At 41.5% G+C, this 26,027-nt stretch overlaps 1 protein-coding gene across 1 annotated transcript in view; it reads left to right on the top strand.

Annotated features, from left to right (window-relative positions):
* poln (polymerase (DNA directed) nu) overlaps nt 1–26,027 on the top strand; it is a 76,386-nt gene that overhangs the window by 48,070 nt on the left and 2,289 nt on the right. Inside the window, exons 20-22 of the mRNA XM_085350799.1 lie at nt 5,220–5,331; nt 7,259–7,341; nt 12,434–12,565. Of these exons, the coding sequence (XP_085206925.1) occupies nt 5,220–5,331; nt 7,259–7,341; nt 12,434–12,565 (327 nt within the window). The remainder of the gene's footprint in view (nt 1–5,219; nt 5,332–7,258; nt 7,342–12,433; nt 12,566–26,027) is intronic.

The raw sequence follows: 26,027 nt of genomic DNA, 5'->3' as shown, positions 1-26,027 counted from the left end.
TGTGCATCTGATGTGTCATTGTTTATTTTTACATTTCTGAACTCGTTTGTTTTCTGTTGGGAGATGTCTGCTGGTGTGTGGGAGCTGCAGAGTGAGGAAGAAAGGGAGCTAGCCAAGATGAGAACAAGGCAAGCTTCCGACCCTCATCAAGCCTTCTTAAAGGCCTGCAATTAGATTGGTTTTATTTTCATTTCTTTAGCTTTCTAAGTTGATAAAAGCAATACTTTTGGCCATCCTGCAAGCGTTTCATCAGAGATTTTAATTTAGAAAAAGCCTCATTCAAATATGTTATGAAGCTTTTCAAATGGTTTGACTATCAAACAGGCAGATGAATGACAAAGTTGAAGGTAAATTAAAATGTTAATAGCAGCTGCATAATGTGCTCTTTTACAGTATCAGCAGACATTTTAGAGATCAAAGGCTGACTTTGTTCACATCTGTGTGCGGGCATGACTCATAATCTGCTAACTTAATTATAATTTAAGTTAAGTTTTTAGAGAAACAAATTCACCTTGACCTCCAAACATGGCTCATGTAGCATATTTATTAGTTCCCTGGCTTTAATTTGGCTTTAAGTCTCTGAAGCCTGTTTTTTTAAGTACAAGTGGTAAAAATTATGAAGTTTTTCATTGGTGGAACCACTGAAATTGTTTACATTTACTCCATGGTATCTTTTGAGCTTCAAAGTCAGCAGCTCAGTTTAAAAAAATCATTTATTTCTTTATCACAAACTGAAGCTGAACAGTATTAGAAGAGGACAGAGCAAAGCTGATCAGAATAAAGAAACAATGAAAGAAATAAAGTGCTGAACAGATTACAGGGAGATTACCTCTATTGATCCTGATACTGTTTTCTTTCCTGAATAAACCCTGGCTGCATTTGCACAAAAAATGTACAAAGAATATATATTTAAAAATATCAGCAGCTTTCTCTTTCTAGAATTTATTCTCAATCATGAAAAACTAATGGCACTACTACTCAGTTTCTTTTAATATGCTGTCCATATTAATGTTTAAGTCGTGTCAAGTTGTCACTAGCATGAGCTTCTTGCACTACTGGTGGGTGCAGTGCTGTAGAAACAAAACAGGGTTGAGTTAAAGAGAAGCGTTTTGTCTGTCAGGGTTATTTCTGTGTGGATCGATTCAAGGTTTCCTGACTGCAGGCCTTGGAGAACATATATAGACCACACACAGGCTAAGTCAGGATCACAGATTCACGTGTTTCATACTCTAGCTGCATATATTTCTATAATATCAGCCCAGAAACTTTCTCTTCTCCTTTCTGTTTCTCTTTATACACACACACACACACACACACACACACACACACACACACACACACACACACAAGGATCCTGGTCAGCAATATGTTTCTTAGGCTGCCAGCCATGCTTGGAGGAAGTGTGATCGAGCTCATGAAACATTAATGAGATGATATCTTTAGAAACTCCCTCGCTCATCTCAGCAGAACCAAGACTCTGTCTCTTTTCCTCCATCTTTCACCTCACTATCACCCCTCCACCCTGCTTTCTTTTCTTCATTCAACCCCCTGGAGTCTCTGCCTTTATCCATCCCTTTTAAAATTTCCTTTGCAATTTATACTCGGAGCTTGGCTAAATGGAAATCAGTGTTTGTTTGAACCCACATTGTGAGCCGAACAGTCGAGGGAGGCTATTACAAATTCCTTCCCTTCTTTGTAGGACTGAATGATTTGACCTGAAATCAGCATTACATAAACTGTCAGACTTAGCACAATAATGACAAATTTAATGCTGCTTATTTTTAATGCACTAGGATATAAAATATTCATCCTCAGAACACCATCCACATATACACCAACAGAAACCTACCGCAGCTGGTATTTTTATCCTGAGTGAATATTTTCCTCTGCCTGTTTCCAGTTTCTTTTCCCCACATTTGGTTGACTTTAATTTGATTTTGGAGCAGGGAAGCAAAGGAAAGGGATCTGTCTGGTTGGAATACCAGTAAATGTAATGTACTGCAGTGGCTTTGTCAGAGTGAATAGAAATGTGTGTTTGGGTTTCCTTGTGTGTGAGTATGTGTGACTACATCTTAAGAGGTGTTTCAATTTAGATCTACCAAACTGACAAGAGAGCAGCTGCCCTAACATGCTGATCTGTGTGTTTGTGTTTGCATCTGTGCGCATGTTGTGTACTCTTTGTGTTTGTCCGTAGTTTCAGCCTCTGGTTATCTTTCTGCTTATGAAAAGGCCTTTTCCGAAATGGGTCAGGTGTCAGAGGCCTTTTTAGTTCAGGTATTTTATTTGTTTATTTATTTGTTTATTTATTCATGTATTTGATCTGCAGTTGTACTCCCATGAAACTGTTTTCCTCTTTTGCAGTTACTCACTCCTCTCCTATCTCTATTTTATTTGCCACTTTTTTATTTTGGTTTTTTGACTAATATTAGTCTTTAAAAATATGCGTTTCACCTATTTTGGATTGCAAGTAAGAATCAGATTTATTTAAAATACTGTTTTAGCTTTTTTAAGGTTGAAGAAAACATATTTCTCTGGGTGCAGCTTATGGTCTTATAACAGAGCTGTGAGCCTGAGGTGGCCACGTTAATCCCTCCCTATGACATCATACAGAGCTACAAGTAAAATAAACAGTTTAAAACGAAGCATTTAGAGTAGACTGATGCCATCAGTGACTTATTTAAAACTTTGGCTGTGACCACGGTAGGTCGATATTAGCTTGTTCTTTAGTTCGTGAGTTCTCTTGGGAGATCAATGAGTTTAAACAGCATGAAAGTCATTCACAGTACATGGCCTTATCATTTTGGTGACACGTTCACCAAATGCCTAAATGTAATTACCATTAGATGAACTAAAATACTTTATAGTCAGTGTGACATTTAAATGTGCGCTGCCCATAGTCACATCAGGTTTTAATAACAGCATTTATGTAGAAAGTTGCGTGTCCTTTCCCTAATAGCCCACATTTACGTGGCAGAGTTTGTTCACTCTGAGGCGGATGCAGTGAAATGGATCCAAATCACGTCAATTACGCTATGACATGGAAAATAAAATCAAAGTGCCTTGTGAAATCAAATTGATGTATTCACAGGAAACCCTGTTGTTAGGGGCATTATGGAGAATTAGGGAGCAAGATACAATAGTGTAATTGCAGCATGCTTCATTACATTGTCACGTAAGAAAGTCAGCTCCCGTTGGGAGCTTTTTGACACCTGCGTACAGTAAAGTTTTAAAGTACTCGGCTGAAAAAGCTCAGGGCTGTGCTATTAAGTGGAAACTTATGCACTAAGTCACAGTGGTTTTCCAGATCAGAACAATAAAGCAGATGTTTGTAAGGAAAGTAGCTTATTCCCAGGCCGGTAATGGCAGGAATAATGGGAGAAAGATTACTTTCATCCAAAGTGCCAACACAAAATCTCTCTAGGTGCTCTTTGTGATGTTCCAGCTGGTTTTCAGCACTCACTGAATCTGGCTAAAATTAGATCGTCGGGGTCAGTAAATGTGCTGAGCGCCTCTGGATCAATTCTTTTGATTTACATGAGTAGACACTGAAAACTTTGATTGTAAATCTGGCTGCCTTGTCTGTGTTGTCTCCATAGCCTGTATATAAATGATGGATATGAGACTGTGATATGCACCTTTGGTTTGGGAAGTCTTGCTTTAAAGCCATGATTTGAACATTGTTAACCATCTTTTTGTTTTGTTATATTTTAAACCCACATGTTCTTAGTGAGGAATGGCTCTGACTGGGGGATCAGAGCCAGGTTATGTTTTATAACCTAACTTTTAAACTAGCAATTGAGGTCATAAACTCCCCAGCAAAGTGTTTACTGAAGTCAAATGTCAAGTAAGTAGCGAACTCGGACTACTGCTGTTTTATGTACTCTCTGTGGTTATGTGAGATTCATTTCAGGGAACACTTGATTATCAGAGGATAACACAATTAAAGTTAAACTTCAGGAATATCAGTCAGTCCAGTTAGTTAGAAACCATTGTGAATCTATTTCACCTGTTTTGGTGCAAATGAAAGTGACAAATCCTGCAGTGGAGAGGCAACAAGACAACACAACAACAGGCCCAGTATGTGCTTCTTTGTGCAAGGATGAACAGAATAAGGGCATGATGTCCTTTAGTAGGATCTGTGCTCACAGCCCAGAATCGTGCATCATGATTGGCTGGAACACCAGAACTGGGAGATCTGCCTCTGGTGCTTCAGTCTCAGAAGAGAGCAGGTCCACACTGAGCATGTGTGACAGACATGAAAGACTATACAGATGCCATGGTGAATGTTATGCTATTAGCACCATTATCATGTGGGTCAGTGATTGTATGGAAAGGCATATTTTGGGGGGATAGCACAGGCCTCCACATGCTAATCAACAGTAGCTTGACTTCTGTTAGATACCAGGATGAAATGCCCTGGGTTCCTCCTGGTCCAACTGGATCCAACTGGGAACCTCTATGGCACCACCCGTGGACTGTGGAGTGGCTGCTTTAACTGTGTCTTTAATCACCTTTAATCTTAGCAGTTTGACATATACATTTTGGTTTGGTGATCGAACACTGGCATCAACAGCTGGTAGAAACACGTGGCTCACAAAGACGCAGATATGTTCTACACACAGTTTTATTTTAGCTCTTATTTCTTCCTGGAAGCTCTCGCTCTTTAGACCTTGGTGTCTGTATTGATTGCTCCACTCAGGAGGGCAGGTTGGGGAACAGAAAGTAGTAGTTTTCGCACCAGTAACACTTTCCTCTGATAGAAATGTCTCAGATTAATTGTAAACAGTAAAAGGGAGTAACTTCATGTGGAGGTGGTAGGATGTTGTTACCTTCAAAAGGAAACACACTTGCTGTTTTAACCAACTGCTGGCTCTAGCTGTATATCGACTATCCAGACATGAAAGTGGTATTGATCTTCAAAACTGCCAGTGAGTGAAAAAGCCCTTTGCCCAAAATGTCAAACACTTTTTAAAATATTCACAATCTAAAGCTTTTCCTTTTGCTTTCTGTGGAGTTGTTGTGATTAGATGATGACCAAATAAGGCATGTGTTTGTGGCCTGGGATTACTCATGTTGTGGGGACACAAAGTAAATCTCCTTTCACAGACTCAACTCGTGTTTTGGGACAGAGAATTAAACCTTAAATCTGAGAAGTTTCGTTAGAGGTTGCGGTCAGAGATAAACATGGCTGTGTCTGTGTGTTTGTATGTGTGTGTCAGACTTTTGTCAGGTGGAGCTGCGTCTGTTGGCTCACCTGTCCTCTGACCCTGAGCTGCTTCGCATTTTTACCAACCCGCAGGCCGACGTCTTTACCATGCTGGCCTCTCAGTGGTGGGTCTCCATCAGTCACACACACACACACACACACACACACACACACACACACACACACACACACACACTCAGGTTCTCCCTTGATCGACTTGCCAAGGTGAGTTTTGGTCCTATACAGGGTTTCTCCTTCCCTCTCTGCCTCCCAATCTCCCTTGTTTCACTTCACATCCTAATAGTCTGGTTGCCATGACTACCATGCCAACGGCCTTTTTCTGTCTCTCTTCACTGGGCAGGACACCCGGGGCTGGTCATCCTGCTGATTACATTGTTGGGCTTTTGAAGTTTGTGTGTGTGTGAGTGTGTATTCTTACCCCTCTCTGTGAGTGTGTGTCTGTGTTGGTGCAGGTCTGTGCTGTCTCTTTGATGATGTGCATATGGTGTGTGTCATACCTACACTCCTGTCATCCATCTCAGACAGGTGTGTGTCAGAGGGCGCCGGTTAAACAGATTACCATATTAACAGCTCCACTGAGGCTTTGCAGTGTGTCTCTTTCATTATCTCTCTTTCACCTTTAAACAAATTAACTGGAGTCACCGCAGCACCGCTGGGATTACGCCACCTCGGTGTCTTTCTCTTATAGACCTCTTCCTCTTTCTATCGCATCATTAGTCTTCTGCTCATCCAGTTGTCCCTCAGCTTTTGCTGTGGTGTGTATGTATGTCTCTTGCCCCTGTTGTTGTTATGCTCTTTTCTTTTCTGTCACTCATTTTTACTTATATTTGGTCAACTTTCACCCTCGCCTCAGCCATCATTCAGCTAAAGCACAGTAATGTTCCTCTGCTTTCTCTGATTAGAGATAGCTGTTACCGGACTTTTATTTTTTGTTTTTGTCATATTACAAAATGAATTGATTGAATATCATGTGGACTTCTTCTTTAAGAGGACAACTTGCTGCTCTGCTTGTTATTTAGCCTTGCAACGAATTAAAGGCACTTATTTTTGCAGTTTTTTTTTTTTACTCAGTGCATTGATGCCACTCCAGCAGGGGGCAATGAAAATCCAGAATAGCTTTTTCTTCAGCCAGATGTCATTGGAGGATAATGCTCACTTTTGGACCTCATAGGTTGCCCCCATTTACCCCCACATGTCATTTAACAGATACATATCTGTGCATGTGTGTGTGTGCCACAGAGAGAAAACAGCAGAGAGGTATTTTAGTGTACTGTACTGTCATCATATCTAAGAAGTCACATGTCATTATGCAAGGCTGGCACTGAAGCTCACCAGACTTGTAGTGTGGGTATGTGTGGGGCACTCCCGCAACACTGATCAGCTGTGGCAGCTCCCTGTCAGCCCCTCCAGAAATGCCACTTTGCAGACGTGTCATCCCACCCAGCCTGATCCCCAGTACTACGGCTGTCTGGAAGTCACATTACATAACTGTCTGTCTTCCCCTCTCCTGCAGCCTCTGTTCTTTTCTGTATTTATGCGGCTTTAACGTCTACATCTCACACTGCGCTTCTCTTTCTTGCTCTTATAATCTGTTGCCTGATGGGCTTTTTCTCGCTTTTATCTTTGCCCTTACTCTTTCTGTCTTTTTACTTTCTCTGCCGAGTGTCACTTTGGCCATTTCTTTAAAATTGCTGCCAATAACACCTCAATCAGCTTGAACAATATTTAATCTCTGATTGGTGACAGAAATCTTACCCCACATCCCTCGTTAGTCGTAGCCATCTTTTCATTTGTAAATGTTTAATACTTGTCAGCCAAAGACTTCATTTTCTTACTTGTCTTTAAAACAAAAAGTCTTATTTTATTGTAACATCAGTTTTTCTTTAAAAGCAAGTATCACTTCGGTGTTTTCAGTCGACTTTAAATCATAACTCTTCACTTCCACAGCAGTGAAAATGGATAAAATATTAGTGAAATTTCTGTCACTAATGGAATAATGCATCTCTCGCTCTCTCTGAATCTGTCTCTCAGGAAGGGGTTGAGTGAGAAAGAGGTGACATCTGAGGACAGAGAGCATGCCAAACGCGTTGTGTACTCTGTTGTTTATGGAGCAGGTGAGTACAAACACACCTCACAGAAAAGTGGTTTTGTCAATGAATAGGACAAATGATGAGTATGTTTCCAAATGAAAGCATAACAGGTTTAAGTGTCGTTGGTTTTGAAATGCAAGCAGTTCATAGTTTAAAGAGGGTAAATGAATCAGCATTATAGATAATTTAGAGTGCTGTGCAGCACTTAAGTGAAAGAAAAACAGCAAGAAGAGTCTGCAGTTTTATTCTGTGTGGATCAACTTTGTTTTTTGAAGCCAGCTTTAAGCGGCACATGGAGGAACTGCAGTTTTTGTTATTTCTACGTTGTCTTTGTTTTCCACCTCTGAAGGTTGCTCCTTGGTGTTTACTCAGAAATGTCCAGCGATTTCTGCTGGGACATACTGTAGCTGTTTTCCTGTTCCTTTTATGTACTGAATCACAGTCCTGAATCAAGGGATGGGCGATGGAGGGAAAGATTAATATAAAAATAGACAGAAGAGAGCTGAAAGGAAGATAAATACATAAAACAGCCATGTGGCCCTTAAAGAGACTTGTTTGTGTGACTTGTGACCCATTTATGGTTCACACACAGGTGCATTTTCTTATGAACATGGACACACGTGACCACAGATCAGTGTCACAGGAGCTTGCTTGTTTGATTCTGGTGTCTGAAATATCTGCTGTTTGTATGCTTGTCATCAGGATTACACATAAACGTCTGAGCCATGAGTGTCATGAAGCTGTTGGAGAGGTGGAGCATGGACAAAGAAAGAATTGATTCTGTTTTGTTGTAGATCCAGATGACTTGGTAGAGAATATGCTCCACTGGCGTCCTGGCTCAGCATGTGTCTCTATCTGTGGATCAAGAATATTATAGATTTAACTGAAGCTACATAACCAAAAGTAGGACATGAAAGTAGGCGGCAGGTCCTGATGGAATACATGGAAAGGTTCTCAGAGCATGTGCTGACGAACTGACCGGAGTCTTCACTAAAATCTTCAACCTTTCCTTGTCATCAAACACCGTCCCGCCCTGCCTCAAAACCTCCACCATCATCCCCATCGCCAAGAAGACAGCTGTGGCCAGCCCAAATGACTACAGGCCTGTTGCACTTACGCCTGTAGTGATGAAGTGCTTTGAGAGACTGGTCTGTCAGCACATCAGGGCCGGTCTGCCTCCCACTCTGGACCCCCACCAATTTGCCTACAGGACAAATCGTTCCACCGAGGACGCTATCACCATAGCGCTCCACACTGCGCTGAGTCACCTGGAGCACCGAGGAAGCTATGTGAGAATGCTCTTTCTGGACTTCAGCTCAGCATTCAATCATATCATCCCGGAGATCCTGGTCCAGAAACTGTCTCACCTGGGACTCTCCACCCCCATCTGCCTCTGGATCAAGGACTTCCTGACAAATAGACCACAGTCTGTCAGACTCGGCCCCCACCGGTCCAGCACCATCACACTCAGCACCGGGTCTCCACAAGGATGTGTTTTGAGTCCCCTCCTGTTTACGCTCTACACATCCGACTGCTCCCCTACCCATCTCTCAAACACCATCATAAAGTTCGCGGATGACACCACAGTGGTTGGACTCATCTCAAGGGGGGATGAGTCGGACTACAGAGATGAGGTCAACAGACTGACTGAGTGGTGTTCAGTTAACAACCTCCAACTGAACACCACGAAAACTAAAGAACTTATCTTGGACTTCAGGAAGGGCAGAGCAGACCCGGCCCCACTTTACATTCACGGGAGCTGTGTGGAGAGGGTACACTCCATGAGGTTTCTGGGCGTGCAGATATCTGATGACCTCTCCTGGACTGCAAATACTACAGCGGTGGTTAAAAAGGCCCAGCAGCGTCTCCACTTTCTGAGAGTGCTCAGGAGGAACAACCTGGAGGAGAGGCTGCTGGTGACATTTTACAGAGCCACCATAGAGAGCATCCTAACGTACGGCATAACAACATGGTATGCAGGGTGCTCAGCTGCAGACAGGAAAGTACTGCAGAGGGTCATCAACACAGCCCAGAAGATCACTGGCTGCTCTCTGCCCAGCCTGGAGGTCACTGCAAACTCTCGGTACCTCAGCAGAGCTGGCAATATCATCAAGGACCACTCTCACCCCAGCAACCAACTGTTTGAACTATTACCGTCAGGCCGACGGTACAGGTCACATAAAACCAGGACAAACAGATTCAGGGATAGCTTCTTTCCCAGAGCTATCACCGTAGTAAATAAGCACAAAAACAATTGAACCTATTCCATACCGTCACTGTCATTATATTAATGCTGCTATCCTGTATATATTGTACATACTATTGTTTGAGTACTTACGATTGTTTTTTTTGTACTTTTTATATTTTACATTTATATTTATTATTGAAACTTGCACCAAGGGAGTGGCACTCCAATTTCGTTGTACTCTGTACAATGACAATAAAGGCTATTCTATTCTATTCTATTCTATTCTATTCTATTCTACAAAATATAATTGACTTTAGGACAAAGCAAAAAAAAAGAAATAATATTACTTTCAACATTGAGTAAAATAAAGTTAAACTATTTAATCTTGTTGTCACCATAACCACCTCGAGGTTGCGTTGGTCTGCAAGCCACTTTGCAACCCACCCCAGCCCCTCCCATCATTCTTTTTAGTTAAAGTCTGTCATTAATGTTGCGTGCGCTGTTCTGTACAGTGGTCTTGCTGCTGCTCTGTCTGTCTCCAGTATTCTGTGTTTGCACATGGAAAGATGATCATGTCTCACCAAACATGAAGTATGTAGTTGGAAATAACAATCTTATTCTGACTATACTGGACCTAACCGAACTACTGCTCCTATGGATTTGTTAGACAATATCACGACAATGATCTGAAACACAGAATCTGCATTTAAGATTCATGCTTTGGACTTAATATGCTTCATTAAAAAACACTCTCAATCTGATGGTTTATTGTTCTGTGGCATTTCAGTCTGAGCTGGACTCACAGCTCAAACACAGTCACTCTCAGACACGCGATACTAAATGAATCATTTTTTGTAAACTCAATAAACCCTTAACAATAACAACAATGAGAGGCACATATCAAAGCTACTCATGTGAGACATGCGTGCGGGGCAAAACATGCACGGACAAATCGCACAGGAAAAGGTTAAAGAAAAAATGCAGAGTCAGTATTAAGTGTTTGAAAGAGGGCAACAACGTGAGAGCGGGTAGTCAGATGAACAAAATATACAGTAAAGGGGAAAATGTGGCGATTTGTGCAGAGGGTAATGTAGGGGAAATGCACTGGCAAAGAGCAGGCGGGGCCGAGAGGGAAACAAGAAGAGGAATGTAAGGAGCCGCTGATCCACGCAGACAGACGGCTCTTCATGGAGGGATGTGTTGCTATGGTTACAGAATACTAAAAGAATCCTGCTCAACAAGACAATAATCGGGTCAGGGAGGAGGGGCACAGCCGTACACATACATACATAGAGTGGGGCCACAAATAAGAAGGCCACGCAATGATGCTGACAGACAAAAGGTAGGATAGACTATAGACTGTACATAAAAGATGCCAATATGGAAGCAACTTAAACCTGCATTCTTTATAATGGCCAGCAGGGGGCTTTCTAAATTAATATCTATCCAACATCCGCCTGCTAAAAACCAGGGAACCAGGGATATTTCTGAAAATACTTCCTTAAAAAACTGTTTACCTGCAATACAGGCATACCAACTCATATACATTTTAATATTGATATGAGTGCATGATGTATGTATTTGTATGTTTTATAGTATTTATGTCAATAGAAAAAAACCTAAATATATATATTCTTTCCTGCATAAATGTGCCAGTCAATGCAAATACAGACTTAATATTGAGTAAAAGTCTATTTGATTGTATTTAATTTTATTGAATTTAAAGTATCTAAATTGTGTAATTGACCAGATCCTTGTATCACACTGCTACCCAGTAAACATTCTCTCCCTGATGTGCTTTAAGTCAAAATTACTGCCTTTTATATGTTTTTGGGGTGTATTAAACCACTTTTTCAAATTTATTTCAAGGAATCCAGATTTTAAGAAATATTTCTCATTTCAATAGTCAAGCTGCAATCACAGTTGATGTTTGTCTGTGAAGGTCAGACATCCTACACATCCAACACAATAGGGCTGTGTGTTTTCTGTTACATGATTGTTGTGATTTTGAGTCCCTGCTTTAATCACTGTCACCATCACTGAAAAACACACATAGTAACTGTGTTGCCCATTAGCAAACCCTCTACACTCCTCTGCTCGGGCCCTGCTCTTGTGCTCATGCTACAGGCTGCACACCTTTAACACCTCCTGAGCAAACACATCCACACTAGGTTTTTGTGTTCTAGTCTTCATCTCGACACACAAATACTCACCTCTAAGTCTCCCAGTGATCTTTTATCTTGTCCTTTTCATCCTCCCACTCCTCAGTTTGCTCTACTTTTTTTCCTTTGCCTTTCTCCTGCCCTCTGGTCCAGTCTGTCCTCTGTTCACTTAGCTCCTCTCAACTTCTCGGCCTCAGGCCTCACCTATCTGTCGCCACCATCTTTGGTCAGGAATTCTAATAATTATAATTATCTCCACTGAGGTGAATGTGATCAGCACCACCTGTTAAACTCTCCTTGCAGAGAATACATCTTCCAAGTAATTTGCATGTGAGAGGAAATCCAAGGAAAGTGAATAATGTCACAAAGCTAATCGCTGCATGTACCAGACATTACTCAGATTATACATGCATGTATTTTACATCATGCCCAATTCAAAACATTTGAGAAATGCACACTGCATCATACACCCTAACACACCCGAGTCTCCTGACATCGTAGACTAAACACATCCTCTCAAATATCCCATCTCTCCACTGGCATGTCAGCGCCACTGCTGCCCTGCATTGCTGCCTGCCTGCATGCTCCGGGGGGGATATTTTATTCATCACTCGCCAGTTTGTGGGCAGTGATGAGCTCGCAGCCTAGACGCCTAGACGCCAAACTGTAACTTCTGCTCTCCTGCTGCTGTAATAAATCAATAATTTCATAGTTTTCTGACTGAACTGTTTGTTTCCTCCTCCCTGATACGTCTTATCACATGTAGGTCGCGAGCGTCTGTCGGGTATCTTGGGGGTTAGCAGTGAGCAGGCCAGCCAATTCCAAGATCGCTTCCTCCAGACCTACAGAGACGTCCAGGGCTTCATCCAGAGAACCATCCAGCAGAGCCACAAACAAGGTCTGTGTCCATTCACAGTCGTGTTGTATCTAATAAGAAGCTTGCCTCAAGGTTAACGAATATGTATTCCTGAAAGGAAAGAAGCTACTTCACAGAACTCAGTAGAAATATATCAAGAGTTAAAGAAAAAATTAAAAGTGTTTGCTGGTTTGTTTGCGTTTGTGTGTGTCAGTCTGATTAGGCCTGCACTTTTGACATGCATAGCAGACTTTAGGTTTCTTAAGCATCCACACCCTCTGTGGATTTGTGTGTGTTTGGCTGGAGATGAAGAGATGTGCTGGATGGGCTGGAGATGTGCTTGCATTGGCAGGAAGAAGACGAACTGCCCTGGGTCAATACTTGAAGGGGACGGGGTGGATAAGAGGGGAGGGGCTGGAGGGTCTGATGGTTAGGACGAGACCCTTTATTTATATTCTAACCAAACTGCCAGCGCAGCACACTTGAGACTTGAACACAAAATAGTGTAAAGTCTGCACTTTAACCCTGATTGCGCATAGTGCACGAGCCAAGCGTGAACAGGGGGCGGGATGCTTCAGAACAGACCCTCTGACACTCACTGACTGCTGTTTGAGCTAATCTCACCCTCCAGCCAAGGATCTAATCCCTTCTTAACTTTATCTTATGTGTGCTATAATGACTTTCCTCTCGCTAAGAAAAACACTAGCTAATTACAGAGTAAACCAGATAAATTAGCCGACATCAGTGAGAAACATTCAGCTGTGTCACTATGTCAGCTTCAGATTCTTTGTCAGGCTGTGGCCGCGCAGAAAAACAGCATTTATCTGGTCTAATAAATGTTGAAAAATAACCTCATTTTGTAGCAGACATCAAAAATTAGGTCAGACCAGTGGATGTGTTTCACGCCAGCTGCAGCGGCGCACACCTTTTTTTTTTTTCCACAAACACCAACACGCCGTTACACACAGACAGGTGCTCCATCACCCTCAGCACTGGTGACACAGCCCACTACCTGCTCATCACTTCCCCTTTCTTCTGCAATACGGGCGCCGATCGAAGCACCGTAATGGACTCATTCTTTCAGACTGCCGTGCAGAGATCGCAGTGGAAGCCTCCTCGTTCTCAGGGCCAGAGCGATGATGTGCCAAACAGGGGCTTTAATTCAGCCCATCACCATGGTGATGCTCCCATCAGGGACGGCTCTAGAAGTTATTCGCCCCACACTCTTTGTCTGTGTGTCCCTCTCTCATCCTGTCCATCAGTCTGTCTCTTTCGTTCCTTTCTCTCTTCAACCTCGCGTTTTTGATCCACGCTACAGTCTTTATGTTTCATCTTTCCCTTTTCTTCCCCTCCCTTATACCACAGCAGCAGGTTAGCTGATCGATAAAACAGCCTTCTTGAATCAATGCTAGCAGCGGCAGCATACTGTATTACACCAGAGTCCCTGGCTGTTTTAGCTGCTGTGCTGTGACTCAGGGAGCAGGGATTAATATGTGCTGTAGCCTCTCGCCTGCTCTGCACAGCTGATCTGACACTACAATGTTTTGCTCAGAAGGATGTTGACTGAGCAGAGATGAGATGAACAGAGCCACCTCATCTGCTGTCATATTTGCTGAAAAAGGGCAATACGAAGGTGAGGTCAGCATCACGGTGTCGGCGTAATTGCAGAGGGGCAAGAAAAGGAGGAGCTGTGTGGAAGTAAATGAGGGCATCAGCCAAGAAGGAACAAGGCAGAGATGAAGAAAAACCAGGGTTGTTTTGATTGTTTATGCCAAACCACAAAAATGATTCAGTCACAGCTGCATTTCTCATAATGGTTGACACTCTGTTTGACACTCTTTGCCACCACTGTGGGTAAGCCTCTGCTGTTGTTCCTCACATCATGCACTTTTTATTGAAATTCTTCAGATTCAGGGAATCACAGAGATCACAAAAAACAGTGAAGCTTTCTTAAGGCTACACTGACATAGGGAGGACTAGCTATGCAAGGATATGAAAACACTCTCATGAAGACGTCCTGTTGCGATGTCCTATTGTTCATGCACAGGTGCGTGCAGTTCTCCTGCAGACTTTTGCAGACAGTAGAACTGTGAAATACTTGTCATAAATAAAATAAAAGGAGGCTGTCGTTTCACTGCTCATTTCACATTTCATGCTCTGCACATGTAGTCTCAAATGGCTGCAACTCTCAGCTGTGCACACAGCTTTTGTTCAGTAACTACGTAACTCACAGATAAGTTTAATCCTGAAATACTACTTCACCAATATTTTGAGATTTTCAGTTTATGGTGGATGTATTTCACTGTCGCTAGATGGTTGCAACATGATAATAATATCTGATATAGATTAAAACCTACAGGGGTCTGAAATGACTGAGAAAGATTTGTGCTGTGGTGATAAAATAATTAATCCCTGAAAACCTTTCAGGGATTAATTATTTTACATGATCAAACCTTAAGATTAAGCTGAAAACATTTCAGTACATTAGGCAACATCACCACAATCAGTACCAATAAAATCTTTTCTGTTGTCAGTAAATATTACAATATTTTACATACCTAAACTGAAATAAAAATCAGATTCATATTCAGAGTCGTTTTATATATGAGTAAAGCTGTTATAGGCTGTGTTTTTATACCAACAGTTGATCACATAACAGTTTGACTGGTCACATGGAGTAATCGAGCCTACAGAGGTTTTCCCACTCTGTCTTACATAATTTATAACTTACTTTTGTGTAGCTGTCTTTGTCGTGGTCCCAGAGTTTTAACCTTTCAATGTCTTGAATTTTGTTTAGAATCAAATGTTCTGTGTCTTTTTTCACCGTGAGCTAGGGCTGTGCGATATGACCAAACTCTCATATCCCGATATAAGAATTCTATCGGCCGATAACGATATAAATCACAAAAACGTAACATTTTCTGTAAATTCTGTGAATCTGGGCAGCTCGACTTGCGGGAAGTGTTTCCAGCTACGCGTCATGTACCTGGAGTCGAGTGTTTTAACCGATGCATGAAACTCTACATTTTAGACATAAGTTGTAAAGGCCGCCGTTTTCTTTGTGAGTATTCATTACGCAGCCTGCTGCGGGGGAAAGCCTGTTCTAATGTTTGAGTCTAAGGTTTATTTTTTAGCACCTGGCGGCTCTTTTTTTACTTCTCATCCGTAAATAATCTGCTCTTTCACGTGATTCAGTTTATTTTGAAAAGTCTCAACAGGATCTTGAGCTTTATTGTGAAAGGTTTATGTGGAACATAAACAAGCGGACACGCGATGCTGTTACTGTTGTTGCTAACCACAACGCATAAAAACAGGCGCTTGTCCGTCTGTAGTGTGGTTATATTAAATATAAGAGAAAGAGAGAACTTTAAGAAATTAATATAGCCACTACAGTGACCATCAAAACGATGAAAAAATATTGCCGTAAACAGTTTATTTTGTGACACCACGAAACAAACGATAGCGTAAAATGAGACGTTTTTATATCATCATCCGATATATATCGTTATATCGAACAGCCCTACCGTGAGCCTGTGTTCTCCGTTTTTTCTTGATTGCTTTAGGTTTTGAGTTTTATTTTCTTGTTACAGTCGAGTTCTTGTCATGAATCGCTGTGCGGCAGGCAGGAGTTGGACCCAAAATGCAGGACTCACAGACTCGGGGGAGTGAACTCAAAACACAGCTTTATTTGCTGGCAGGGAAAAAACATACAAACTAAACTAAACTAAACTAAACTAAACTGGGAACAACAAACTAAAACTCACAAGGAGACACAGGGAGATCCACACAGCATGAGGGACAACGTGACACTGACTCAGAGAAACACAGGGTTTAAATACACTGGGGAGTAACGAGGGGAATGAGACACAGAAGGAGGGCACAGCTGGGAGAAATCAGGACTGACGAGACAAGCAAAGCAGGACACATTTACATAAGACACGGACCTTCAAAGTAAAACAGGAAGTATCACACAGAGACGCAAACTTGACACAGTGGAGACAGCAACTAAGAAACACAGAGACATAAACCATAAGGCAGAGGACTCTAAGAACAGGGGGGACACAGAGGGGAACTCAAACATGCAGACACAGACTTACACAGAACAGAGGGGACAGAGAAACATGAAGGGCAAGGGATCGAAACTAGAAACCATAGAATAAATCACACAAGTACAATATTACAAACATCACAAGGAACTAAAAACGCTGAGTCAGGAGACCCAGGACCGTGACAGTTCTAGATGGTGTTAATGGAGTTTGTTATTTGTTTAGTTTCCACAGGGCTCCTTTTGTTTGCTGTCTTGTGTCTCAGTCAGTAGTCTCACTGTTTTACTTCTTCTGTGTAGTTATTTAGATTTGGTTAAGCTGTTACTCGTTACCCTCCTGTGTTCAATCCTCAAGCAGTGTGTGTATAAATAATCCTGTCATTCCTTTGGTGGCTGTTATATCATCATGTGTCTGATTTTCTTTGTAGTTTGTTTTGTTACTTGCGTTTTCATGGACTTAGTGTTACTTTTGGATTATGAGTTTTGCCTTTTTATTGATGTATTTGGAACGTCAAAACTAAACTACTCCTCAAGTTAACTTTAAACATTATCTACCCTAACAGCTTTCACGTGCAGACACCCTTGCTCAGCAATTACCAGGTAAACATAATTGAAGGCTCATCCATCAGTAGATCCATTTTCTTCTGCTTATCAGGGTCGGAGTGGAGCTGGAGCCTGTCCCAGCTGAAGGCAAGAGTCCGGGTACAAAAATAAAATCTATCAGCTAGAAAAAAATGCTTCTTTAGGTGTTGGTAATGACCAATAACTGGCTAAGCTAAAACAGTAAATATTGGACTTCAGTTGATCTGTTACCCAGAAATGTATCTCAAGCAGTTTTTTACTCATGATGGGTCTTTAGGGGGGTGATTACCTTCTTAAGCACAATCAATCTGCAAAGATTGTAATAACTGAATGATTGTAACCCGATTTGAGAAAAAAAAATAAAACTAGGTACACTCCTGGTCATGCTTTGTCTCTTGGTAAAAGCTCTTAGGGGAGGTCCACATACTCCTCTGTGCAGGAAAAAAACAACAAATTAAAACGCCATGTTGCATTGTAAATGTTGGGTTTGTTAAAGAGCAGCTGTTTGCTGGCAACAAAAGGCAACAATTAAAGTAACAAATTAAAAAAAAAAACACTGTAAGTGTTGTTCATTAACCCTTAACTAGTCTGCTTGATTAGGACTGCGTGGGTTTGTGTTTGAATGGCAGAAACTCACCAGCTGTCAAACAGTTTTAGTTTAAGCATTGTTATGGTGCATGGAAGCGCAGCCTTTGTTGACTATAATGTTGATGCTGAATGGGCTCTTATAACTCATTTTTTATGTCTTTGTTATAAATATTAATTTGATTAGGAGGATGGTGATGAATTATGAAATAACACAGCATATATTTACCAGATGTTAATTATACTACAGCGTGGTTACCCAGCCGTGGATTTCTGTGATGTTGCCGTAACACTTCCAAAAGGCTGACCACAAAAACAGGCTGAACTTGAAAAACACTGGCCTGTGTCACTCTCAGTGGAAAAACACAGCCTGTTGGGAGTGAAAACAAACACATTCCAGTATGATTCACCACCATACCTGGGGATAAAGGTCACATGCATGTGTCACGGGTCAGTTCACAATGAGCAGAGTGTTAATGTTTGTTGCTATCTGTAGAGCACTTGTTTCCAGCGCATTTATGCTTGTGTGCGGGATTGTGTGTGTGCGTTCAGGGAAGAGGGTCATTCAGGTTTCATGTCCTAGCTGGATTAGCTCATAGTAAGGGATATCAGAGGGATTTGGCTGTACAGCCTGCTCCATTGTCCAGTTAGTGGAATGTTCTGGCCCACTGTGTGTAAGTGTGGCTGCTTGTGTGTGTGTTGCATACCTGCATATGATAATGTGTATTATGTACGTATCACATCAGTGCACATTCTTGCTGCCCTTTGTGTGTTCGTGTCACTTTTCTAGGAATGTGTGTGTTTCTCTTTTCTTTACGGTGCGACTCGTTTGGATGTCGGTGTTTTTGTGCGGATGGCCGTTTGCGTGTGTCTTTGTAAGCCTGCTGTTACCATAATCACCTGTAATGCTCTATCAACAAATGGCTTTTCACACAAAATCACTGGTGTTTTTTGTTTTGTTTTGTTTTCTTTGTTTTTTTATATTTTGCTGGGGTTTTATTGCCTTAAGGCATCATAAACCTGCAGAGATTTTACACAGGTGCTCAACATTGGTAACTTGTTTTACACAAGCTTGTAAGTTGAGTTGAATATGCGTATAATGAAATTTGCTATATAAATAAAATTCTCATTGTCTAACTGTAGATATTTAAAGCCTAAAATATGTTTTAATATAACTAATAAATGGTAGATGGCAGAGATTGGTGTAGCCACACTAATGGAAATTGTTTTTTATGGATGTTTGTTTTTTAAATTCGATGCTTTGATGTTAGGATTTGTTTGTAACTATTTCATAGTAAGTTTTGACAGTTAAAATTGTCAGGTATTTCCATAATCTAAATATTTTTGTGTGTGGTGTTTGATCATCTAAGCTTTGTGGCATGGTTTGTTATCCTATTGGAAGCAGCCATCAGAAGATGGTGCACTGTGGGCATAAAGGGATGGACATGGTCAGCAACAATATTCAGGTAGGTTGTGGTATTTAAATCATGATCAGTTGGTACTAAGGGGCCCAAAGATATGCCAAGAAAATATCCCAACAGGCTGAAGTGGTAATTTAAGCCTGGGTGGATCAATGCTTTCATGTTGTTTATGCTAAATTCTGATCCCACCGTCTGAATGTTGGAGCATGTTGTCCAGTTTTGGTGAGCTGGTGTGAATTGTAGCCTGTTTTAACAGGACAGGAGGGGTAACCGGTGTGGTCTTCTGCTGCTGTGGCAGTTATATGTGTTCAGACAGGATCTTCTGGATACCTGACCTGTAAAGAGTGTTTATTAGAGTTTCTCTTACCTTCCTATCACCTCAAAGCACACTGGCCATTTTCTGTTTTTCAGACCATTCTCTGTCAACACCAGAGATGGTTGTGTGGGTAAAATAAGTCAATCAGCAGTTTCTGAAATACTCAGACGAGCGTATCTGGTATCAACGATCATGCCACATTCAAAGTCATGAATGTTTGCATGCCTAAACAAAATTATTTGCTGCCATGTGATTGGCTGATTGGATATTTAAGGGAGTAAGCTGTTGTTTAATAAAGTGGTCAGTGAATTTATAATAATGGTGTTAAAATGACATTATCATACTGTAATACTAAAATAAAACACTATGTTTTAAAGTTTAGGGTTTTTTGTTTCTAGTTTTGAAACAAAGATCATTTTCTCAATAAATCTAATTTTCTTTGTACAGTTTGTTTTTTTAACACTTAATTACTGACCATAACTAACCATAATTAACCATAATTACTGACCTTAGATTATTTTAGACTAGAGTATTTCTCATAAATGGATGAAACGGTGCAGGTTTGATCATGATCACAAACCGGCCCCAGACTGTAAGACTCGGCCCTCATCTCTCCTCCACTCGCACACTGAGCACCGGCTCCCCACAGGGCTGTGCGCTGAGCCCCCTCCTGTATTCTCTCTACACCCACGAATGCAGTTCGACCCACAACAACACTCTCATCATCAAGTTTGCTGATGACACCACGGTAGTCGGACTCATCTCGAAGGGAGACGAAGCAGACTACAGAGAGGAAGTCCTGAAGCTGGCAGCCTGGTGTTCAGAAAACAACCTGGCACTGAACACTAAGAAAACCAAAGAGCTCATTGTTGACTTCAGGAGACACAGCACTGACTTGGCCCCCCTTTACATCAACGGGGAGTGTGTGGAGAGGGTCCACACCTTCCGGTTCCTTGGTGTCCTCATCTCTGCTGACATCTCCTGGACAGACAACATCTCAGCGGTCGTCAAGAAGGCCCAACAACCTGCTGCTGACCTTCTACCGCTCGTCCATTGAGAGCCTGCTAACCTACTGCATCACGGTATGGTACGGCAGCTGCACCAAGGCGGATAGAGTGAGGCTTCAGAGTGTGGTCAAGACAGCACAAAAGATCATCGGCTGCCCTCTCCCCTCCCTGATGGGCATGTATTCCTCCCACTGCCTCAGCAGAGCAGCAAACACATGCACCAATAACACAGCCCTCCCCCAATTTTTTTTCTTCGCACTTCCTCTATGGACCACCACTGTGCAATACCAATTCTATGTGCAGTAACTCAACTGTATATACACAACACTATTTATTACATATTACTTTTTTTTTTTAAAAGAACGGCTTGTATATTTGTGTATATATATATGTATATGTGTGTATATACAGTGGGGCAAAAAAGTATTTAGTCAGCCACCGATTGTGCAAGTTCCCCCACCTAAAATGATGACAGAGGTCAGTAATTTGCACCAGAGGTACACTTCAACTGTGAGAGACAGAATGTGAAAAAAAAAATCCATGAATCCACATGGTAGGATTTGTAAAGAATTTATTCGTAAATCAGGGTGGAAAATAAGTATTTGGTCACCTCAAACAAGGAAAATCTCTGGCTCTCACAGACCTGTAACGTCTTCTGTAAGAAGCTTTTCTGTCCCCCACTCGTTACCTGTATGAATGGCACCTGTTTGAACTCATCTTCTGTATAAAAGACACCTGTCCACAGCCTCAAACAGTCAGACTCCAAACTCCGCCATGGCCAAGACCAAAGAGCTTTCGAAGGACACCAGGAAAAGTATTGTAGACCTGCACCAGACTGGGAAGAGTGAATCTACAATAGGCAAGCAGCTGGGTGTGAAAAAATCAACTGTGGGAGCAATCATCAGAAAATGGAAGACATACAAGACCACTGATAATCTCCCTCCATCTGGGGCTCCACGCAAGATCTCATCCCGTGGGGTCAAAATGATCATGAGAACGGTGAGCAAAGATCCCAGAACCACACGGGGGGACCTGGTGAATGACCTGCAGAGAGCTGGGACCAAAGTAACAAAGGTCACCATCAGTAACACACTACAACGGCAGGGAATCAAATCCCGCAGTGCCAGACGTGTTCCGCTGCTGAAGCCAGTGCATGTCCAGGCCCGTCTGAAGTTTGCCAGAGAGCACATGGATGATACAGCAGAGGATTGGGAGAATGTCATGTGGTCAGATGAAACCAAAGTAGAACTTTTTGGTATAAACCCAACTCGTCGTGTTTGGAGGACAAAGAATACTGAGTTGCATCCCAAGAACACCATACCTACTGTGAAGCATGGGGGTGGAAACATCATGCTATGGGGCTGTTTTTCTGCCAAGGGGACAGGACGACTGATCCGTGTTAAGGACAGAATGAATGGGGCCATGTATCGTGAGATTTTGAGCCAAAACCTCCTTCCATCAGTGAGAACTTTGAAGATGAAACGAGGCTGGGTCTTCCAACATGACAATGATCCAAAACACACCGCCCGGGCAACAAAGGAGTGGCTCCGTAAGAAGCATTTGAAAGTCCTGGAGTGGCCTAGCCAGTCTCCAGACCTCAACCCCATAGAAAATCTGTGGCGGGAGTTGAAAGTCCGTGTTGCTCGGCGACAGCCCCAAAACATCACTGCTCTCGAGAAGATCTGCATGGAGGAATGGGCCAAAATACCAGCTACTGTGTGTGCAAACCTGGTAAAGACCTATAGTAAACGTTTGACCTCTGTTATTGCCAACAAAGGTTATGTTACAAAGTATTGAGTTGTATTTTTGTTATTGACCAAATACTTATTTTCCACCCTGATTTACGAATAAATTCTTTACAAATCCTACCATGTGGATTCATGGATTTTTTTTTTCACATTCTGTCTCTCACAGTTGAAGTGTACCTCTGGTGCAAATTACTGACCTCTGTCATCATTTTAGGTGGGGGAACTTGCACAATCGGTGGCTGACTAAATACTTTTTTGCCCCACTGTATGTGTGTGTGTGTGTGTGTGTGTGTGTGTGTGTATATATATATATATATATATATATATATATATATATATTAGGGGTGCAACGATACACAAAATTCACGGTTCGGTTCGGTTCGATACTTTGGTGTCACGGTTCGATATTTTTTCGATACAAAAAATGTTCATGCCTTTTTAATTTGTCATTTATTAAAATTATAAATATATATTTTAACTCAAAAGTACAGTTTTTAAATTTAACCCTAACCCTTGTGCGCGTTTTTTATTTTGACAGCGAATGCGCACCTGCGGACCACTTATGTGCAGCCCTGGTTATTTAGCTCGTCATATTGCAGCCACAGAAATTCTTTTGTCCATGAAACCATAAAGCTGCACTTTCTTTTTGCCTTATAGTCTCATTTGTCATAACTTCTCCGTTTTGTGGTAAGCTTTTCTTTGGCTGTCACTTCTTCACCCCGACCTGTCTTATTTGGCTCAGCAGAACTAAAATATATATACTGCTACTTTTACACACGGACTCACATAAGCTCAGCGATTCTCTGCGCGATCAACCTCTCACATATTTAAGCTTGCTGCGGGAGATTTCACTTGTCATGTTTGCATAGTAAGCTAACGATTAATAAGACGATGTCAGAGGAATTGGTGCACAAATTATCATCACTCACAGATCAGTGCTATCATTGCAAAGTGAAAGCAAAAAAACAAGCGCAAATTCAAACGCGACTTCAATATGTCACATATTGACAGTGGCTCACCGATGCCAATGACATAATTACCCAGCTACATTTCTGAAGGAATGCAAAAGCATTGACATATATTTTTCCTACAATAGCCCGACGGGCAGGGCAGAGAGATTTTTGTAGCCCGACTGGAAAGATCGCTAGCTCCGGGACGTCGGGCTAGCGATTTTGCAAGCCCTGTATCTGATTGAGGAATCACTCATCTTTGGAAAAGAGAGTTTATTACAGAGAAATGTCTCTTTCCAAAATAAAAGCTATACTGTCCGCTTCTTCTGGGCTATATTCTCAGCAGCATAAGGAGAATCCTGTGCTAACAGCTGTCTAAATGACTCGGCTAAAGTTAGTAGCATGCTTGTTGTTTTTGTCTTTGCACTAGGATGATGTCGGCGTAAATGTGCAGTCATATTCGTTGTGTTCCCACTAGTGCTTTCAGGTTAATCTCGTTGAAATGACCTTAACGCCACAACACGGCAAATCTCCGTTAACGAGCTACCGCCGATCGCCCCGTGCATGGGGCTAGACGGCCAACACGTTAACGAGCTAACTGCGCTAACACACTAGTTCACACCAATGTAATTAAGCATTGCATGGCACATCCAACATACTGTTTTACTTTAGTCCATGACTCGCTTACCTTCAGGGTCATACGTCACATGAAAACCAAAATAATTCCAAACGCCAGATCTGAATGAGGGTGGGGGAGGTCCATCTTGCAAGTAGAGCTTAACTTCTGTCTTGCTAGCTTGCCCTGCGCTCTTCCTTCTGACTATGCTGTCTGTGTTGAGCGCTCAGTGGATCTGCGCTCGACAGTGCAGCCTAGGCGGAGTAGTCGAACACAGATTCACTGAGCGCTCAACACAGACAGCATCGTCAGAAGGAAAGTTGATAAAATAAATTACAAATGTTGTATTGTTCGATACATATGCGTACTGAACCGAAAGCACTGTATCGAACGGTTCAATATCGATACGAATATCGTTGCACCCCTAATATATAAATATATATGTGTGTGTATGTCTTTTTCCCTATGTTAATACTGTCCATATGTATATAGCACTACAGAACTGTACCCCCCCCAGCATGTTTACACTGAGTAGGAGATGCTCTGTATCTCATTGTACAACTGTATAGTGACAATAGAGGCATTCTATTCTATGTAAATTTATAGCTGTATAAACGTGGTTGTAAATGAATCTTTCAGTATAGTTGTTAAAACAGCTTTTGTTACTGGGGGGGGTTTGAAGACTCAAAGGGTTTTTTAGCTTTGAATGATAATCTGCTTCTTGACAGGTCATCGAGTGTACAGCACGCTTTAAAACCACCATTTTTGGCATTTTTCTTCGTCTGCAGGTCTGCTTGCATCCATCTGTTTGTAGATCTTGGGCTGTAAAAAGCCTTCTGTTTCTCCAGCGGGAGCTGCTCAGATTTTGATCATTTGCCTAAAGTGATGCCTCTTAAGTCAGTATTAGTTGGAGCTGATGGCTGTAAGTTTGAAAATGTGGGAGATAAAAATTGTGTGTGGAATTAGAAAGAAGGGAATTTATCAGTTCAGACTGCTCCTCATCTCTGCAGCTCTCTCTTTGAGGCTCAAAGCTTTAGGTTGTGTTGTTAGCCGCTGCTAGCATAACACATCTGCAGCTTCAACACAGCTGACACAGTTGACTTGTGAACTATGAAGTCTCTGTGATTTTACAAGGAATAAAATAAACATGAAATAAACAAAAAATATAGTTTGTTTTGGCTGCATTAACCGTTGTCAGTACAACGCTGCTACACAAAGGGAATGTTACATTTATGATTTCACACTGTGGATACCAAGTAAAGGCAACCCCAGGCCAAGGTAGCTATGTCTGTTTTTTCCTCTGTCATTTGAATGATTATACTGAGGTAACATTTTTCTAGTGTGTAAAAAACCCCCAAAAAAATAACCACCTGTAGCAACAATAACTTGAATTCATCTTTTTCTCTGTGACTTGATGGTCTCTCACATCATTCATCACCCTCCACCACCGTGCTGACAGCCGGTGGTGTTTGTGCTCATATGCTGAGCTTTTCTCCAGATGTGGTCTTTGCATCATTGTGTGTTCATGTCATTGTTCCAGGCGTCTTGTGCTGTGTTCATTTTAGAGAGAAGCTTTTTGTAGCTACACCTAAACTGAACATCCACCCTTTCAAATTGGGACCTCACCAACACATCGTCAAAACCCATTTGAAAATTAATTTTTACTATTTGGCATTTAAACCTGTGTTTTGTAGTTGATGTTTTTTTTTTTTTTACTTGGTATTATGATGTTTTATCCTCAGACAAAAACAACTGAATTTATCCACAAGGAGCAAATACAATTCTTATTCATATTAATCTTTTATCTGTACAGCACTTTGATCAACGCTTATTGTTTTTAAATGACCCTATGAATAAATACATTTACTTCACATGACTCCTGGCAGCTGGCACCATGCTTGTTTGTTTTTCTGTCATTAGATTTTTAACTTGGTGACTGAGGCCTGTAGAGTTTTGCATCTAGCTCTTGGGAGTTTTCAGTCTCTCTGAGCACTCCATGCTCTGACCTTGGGGTGAATTTGTCCATTAGAGGTGGGAATCACCATACATCCCACGATACGATATTATTGCAATTTTTAAAAATTTGAAAGTAAATTAAAACAAAATATAATTTTACATTAAATAAAAAAGTTTTAAACTTAATTAAAATAAAACATGTCTTAAATTAAAATAAGCAAACTGTCATGTTTATTGCTGCAATAAAAAAAGTTAAACACATTTGGACAGTGTCAGGA

This window comes from Diplotaxodon limnothrissa, linkage group LG3 (genome assembly GCF_057381915.1).
Source record: "Diplotaxodon limnothrissa isolate DT_005_m linkage group LG3, D_limnothrissa_male_GT1.1, whole genome shotgun sequence".
In the NCBI taxonomy this organism is placed as follows: domain Eukaryota; kingdom Metazoa; phylum Chordata; class Actinopteri; order Cichliformes; family Cichlidae; genus Diplotaxodon; species Diplotaxodon limnothrissa.
Note: the sequence above shows the minus strand (reverse complement) of the source record. Positions and strands in the feature narration are given on the sequence as shown.